We start from the raw sequence: 4,745 nt of genomic DNA on the forward strand, positions 1-4,745 counted from the left end.
CTTATTTTTCTCCTCATTTCTTTATTTCTCTTCAACGAAACACCTTTAAATTTCCCTTTATTTCCCATCTATTTCCACTCTACCAACTTACTTTCATCCAGCCTATTTTTCTCTTCTCTACTAAACAAAACAATGTAATATCGTCTCTACAATACTTCACTGAGGGCTCCGACAAATCTTCTACCAGTTACCTGAATCTTACCTTGCACCTGCAGAAGATTGAAAAGATGCCAGACACAACAGCCAATCAGATAACACATGGCTGTTCAAAGTTATAAGAAACAGTGCAAATAAAACCCTGCAACTATATTCAAAACACAAATCTTCCCGTATCGTTTTGGTCCAGAAAAATGTTTTACGTTGTATAATCAATGATAGTTAGTTACAACCTAGAAGAAAGAAAAGGATAATTTTTCTAAATATTCAAGCAGTAATAATGAAGAAGGAAACTTCAATGATCCTTTAGCATTGAAATCAAATCAGTTTCCATAATTTTGTTATATACTATGGATTAATGGCATTAACACTTGAAGCGCGATGTCCACAGATATAAGTTATGGTAATAAGGAGACAAAAAATCCAATCAAAATAAGTACTTACTCACCCGTGTACCACCAAACAATAGTGTGTTCAAAGCATGATCAGAAGGAGCATCAGTTAAAAAATGAACCATCAAACAATCAGTACCTTGTGACAAATCCAAGGTGATTTTCTGCATTTCCTCCAAGCGTGCTCCCAACAGTAGAAAAAATTCTACCAAAATCACATGTCAAGAAATTTAAGTGAACAATAACATATAGACAGTTAAAAATGACTAAATGTTGAATGCATTTGAAAATTCAACCACTACTGCATTCGCATGTTGCAGCTCAAACATGTTGAAAATTTTATTTTCCACTGATCTGTGAATTTACTGATTTTATAAATTCATGAAATTTTCTCATATATTGTGTAAATTGCATCGCTATCCAAGTTATAACAAATAGTAGAAAATCCAGATATGGCAAGATCATGATTATAAAGTCTTTTTTTTTTCTTTGTCCCTCCACAGCATTCATAATCATAAACGACAAGCAACAAACCATTTGCAAGTAACCTCCTCCAGTCTCTATGAATTTGCACAACTTACAGGCACACCAGATTCTCTGCAAGACTTTTGCTTAACATGCCACCACTTTTCAATGTCACGAGTGTCAGTATAATAAAATATGATAATACACAAACATATATAGGAGTTGAAATCTTTCAATCATATAAGAGAATTGAATGTAGACATCTATTATTTCTTCAGCTTTTCCTGCAGAACTTTCATGCACTATACGCCTACCCTGCTTTTAATTCCAAAAGTCCTTAGATTACATATCAAATCATATATCCCACTAAGACCAACAAATGTAAAAGTGACTTTTATCGATCGAAGTTTAAACAACTTCATCAAACTGGTTAATGATCAACTACTAAAAGGATAAAGATTACTATATTCATTCAGACTAAAACCAGAGATAATGAAACATCAATCGAACAGGATACCTGATAGGGCATTCATGAAACAAAAAACTGTACGGTACACTGATGAAAAGATGTGTCAAATTTATAAATCTCACATTTTTATTGAAAATAACAATTACAGTCACCAAATTAATTTGCACGAAAAACATAGGATAAGTTACAGATCTACACAAGACTAGAAAACAAAAACACTACTTTGGGTTTGATGAATTTGGACAGAGGGACTTCAACCATAAAACTAAAATGACTAGGAAATTTTCAATAGATGTTAATGTGTTATTGATATTGAATTTCAATCAATCCTCAGATTTTAAAAATACATACAGAGCGACCCTGCAGCTCTTATACAAGTCATAGTTCCTTGAACCCAGCTACACAACAGTATCCCTGCAAAACTTCCTTAGTTCTTTCTTTTCTCATTGGCTGTAATGCATACAAAAGCATCAAGATCTCTAGCAATGGCAAATACAGCCAACATAAATGCTAAAAACATACAACAGAGCAACCAATCATGGGTTTGATTTGATGGTACCCTTGGTTGCAGTTAAATAAATCTGACCTATTCGAGCCCTACAAATAGCAGAGAATCCAGAGATAAGATGCTTTGAAGATCAAAATCAATATTTCATCTTGAAAGGGCTAGAAGAATCTATTTGTCACCCTCCGGCTCATACCAACACAGAACAGGACCACTGATCAACCATTGCTGAGCCATTGGAACTAGAAGACAAATTTTCATGAAGGTTTTATTCTTCAAACGATTGCATGGATATTTTTTCCAACCACAGTGGCCAATCTTCTCCGAGTTGCTGTCGATTTAGTTCCATGGCAACTTTAAAATCATGCAAAGAAACTAAGCATGGTGGTCTATGTTCTGACACAGCTTCTGCTGACGCACCATCACACTGCACGTGTAAATGATTGTTTGGCCACATACCATTGATGACCTTACCCTGCATCTGCTGTCTGGGGGCAGGGGTCTTCCTCGGCTCATTTGTAGACCTAGCTCTAACTAAATCAACACAAGACCTGATCAACCGTTTCAAGTAGACATCCAACATATTATTCAACATGTTTGCACATTCCATAGAGATGGCTCCGAGACCTTGTACTGCAGCAATCTGATCCATGCGCCTCCTGAGTGTTTCTGTATCAGACAACCTGCCACTGTCACAACAACTATCAAAATAGCCAGCACTACTCACTGGCAATGCCTTGCGGGCTCCTCCTACACTTGCTGAGCAGTAAGGAATCCCAAGTGGTGCTATCAAGGGACTTTTAGAAAGGCCAAAGCGATTTAACTGATCCACTTCTTCCCCGTCTTCAACAACTGACATTTCAGCTGGCCCTTTCCCATGTATTCTTGGCTTTTCTACAGGTCGCCGATCAGCATCTCCTCTTTCATACTCAGGTAGCTCAGCAACTGCTTGAAGATGCTGCATAGGTGTCTGATAATCACAAGGAGTAAGAATTCCATTCTCCATATCAACCTTACTACCACAATCTTCTGTACCCATGGATTGATGAGAAACAGAATCAACCTTCCCATTTGGTCCAAGAGGGCTTGGTCTATCTCTCAGCTTCCGCTCACGTATGCCAGGCCTAACCTTAGGGGATACCTGCAAAATCCCATTTGACCAAACGGGAGCTTTTTGATTCTGAGTGTGGAAGCTGCCAACACTCTGTTCGTGCCCATCTTCTCTACCAGGAGATATGTCTGACGCATGTTCTCCAAACTTCTGGGGACCTGACGGATGGATTGGTGGTGGGATCTTGGCTTGGCTGGCATTCTTCAAAATTGACTTTATAAAATGGTTGTGCAATGGAAGATTCTCCCTCCCAAGCACTCGGAAACAAAACTTGTCAAACTCAGTCTTGCTCAGTTTCTGACTCAAAAACCTGTTCAAGCAATAAAAGTACCGCTTTGACTTATCCGCTCCAAGCTTCTTTACAATCTGTGCTTTCAATTCACCCAAATCAATTCTTGAGCTCTGCTGGGGTTGCATTTCTCACCAACAGATTCACAAAACACCCAACAAATAATAATAATTAAAAAAAAAAAAAAAAACAGCAGAAGCCTCAATTTGAACCAAATTGCAGCTCTTTCCGTTTCCAAATAACACTAAACTTCCCCTCCCCCATATCAACCTTATTCCAATTCCCTAATCAGATAACTACAATTCGTACATATATCAACACCAGATGTATGAGTGATACTAATGGCAGAGTAACCCACAGTCAAACTTGCAATTCTGCACAAAAACAGGGTTACCCTTACGCCCCAAAAAAACCCAAATTCAGCAAACGAACAGAACATGCAATGCAAAGCCAAATCCCATCTTCCTCCCACCAAAACCCTAGAGATCAAACAGCAACAAAACTCCCCAACTCCGAGCACGAAAACCCCCAAATCAAACTCGAATTCATCGAATTGAATGGCATATCAAAACCCTAAGTCTGAATCACCAAACCCGGGTCCGAAACACCATTGTCGTGTCGAACAACGCGAAGCGAACATTACACCACTGCACCAATTTAAACCCCCATTGTTTCGCCGAATTCTGTGCCTTCGAACTTCGAATTCCGAAATTCGAAGTAGATGAGAAGAGATCAAAACTGAGGTGCCCCAAAAAAAAATAGGAAGCGAAACCAAAGAAACAAAAAATTCAAATTACAATGGAAGGAAGCACAATGAAGAAGAAGAAGAAGAACACGAAGAAATACTAGGTGTTTTGGGGAAAAACAAAGTAGTTATACATTGATTGAACTCTGACCTTCGCAAAGTTCACGAATTGCTCACAAATCTCGAACCTCACTCACTGGGTTTCAATCTTCCAAGCTTTGCCTTTGCCTCTCTCTCTTCCTTTTTTTTTCTTTTTTTTTCTCCAATTTATTTATCTTTTATTTCTAATTGTTGGTGATTTTATATTGAATTTTGTTTTTCTCTTTCTAACTCGATCTGCTAATACTATGTTTCTTCTCTTCTCTCTCTTTCGCATTGGTCATTCTTAAAACAGGGTCTTTTCCTCGTTATTTTAAAAATATATGTTGTATTTATTTATTTTTGTTGGAAATAATTGACAATTAAAACCAGTTTTTTATACCTGCATAATAATATTTGTAAAATTATTATTTGTTATTCTAGTTTATAATTTTTTTTACATTGCATCAAATAAATTACTGTTTTGTATGATAAATTATTACGATAAACATTAAATATCTTTAATAGATAGAAC

At 37.0% G+C, this 4,745-nt stretch overlaps 1 protein-coding gene across 3 annotated transcripts; it reads right to left on the reverse strand.

Moving 5' to 3' along the window:
- Nucleotides 1-1,771: 1,771 nt before the first annotated feature.
- Nucleotides 1,772-4,495, reverse strand: LOC124833799 (uncharacterized). Of its 3 annotated transcripts, none has more exons than XM_088107071.1 (2): nucleotides 4,284-4,495; nucleotides 1,772-4,083 (listed from the first exon to the last, which is right to left on the reverse strand). In XM_088107071.1, exon 2 carries the CDS (start codon nucleotides 3,513-3,515, stop codon nucleotides 2,256-2,258), a length of 1,260 nt encoding a protein of 419 aa, XP_087963197.1. In that variant the 5' UTR covers nucleotides 3,516-4,083; nucleotides 4,284-4,495; the 3' UTR covers nucleotides 1,772-2,255. The 3 variants fall into 3 exon arrangements, with proteins under 3 accessions (XP_087963197.1, XP_047164305.1, XP_047164306.1); XM_047308349.2 differs by having other exon boundaries at nucleotides 1,772-4,125; XM_047308350.2 differs by having other exon boundaries at nucleotides 1,772-4,125; nucleotides 4,267-4,495.
- Between the last annotated feature and the right edge of the window lie 250 nt (nucleotides 4,496-4,745).

Source organism: Vigna umbellata, chromosome 2, assembly GCF_029865625.1.
Source record: "Vigna umbellata cultivar VRB3 chromosome 2, Vumbellata_1.0, whole genome shotgun sequence".
NCBI classification, from domain to species: Eukaryota; Viridiplantae; Streptophyta; class Magnoliopsida; order Fabales; family Fabaceae; genus Vigna; species Vigna umbellata.

What these genes read in the sequence shown, in the direction of transcription:
- LOC124833799 (XM_088107071.1), bottom strand. Translation starts at nt 3,515, where the DNA reads ATGCAACCCCAGCAGAGCTCAAGAATTGATTTGGGTGAATTGAAAGCA.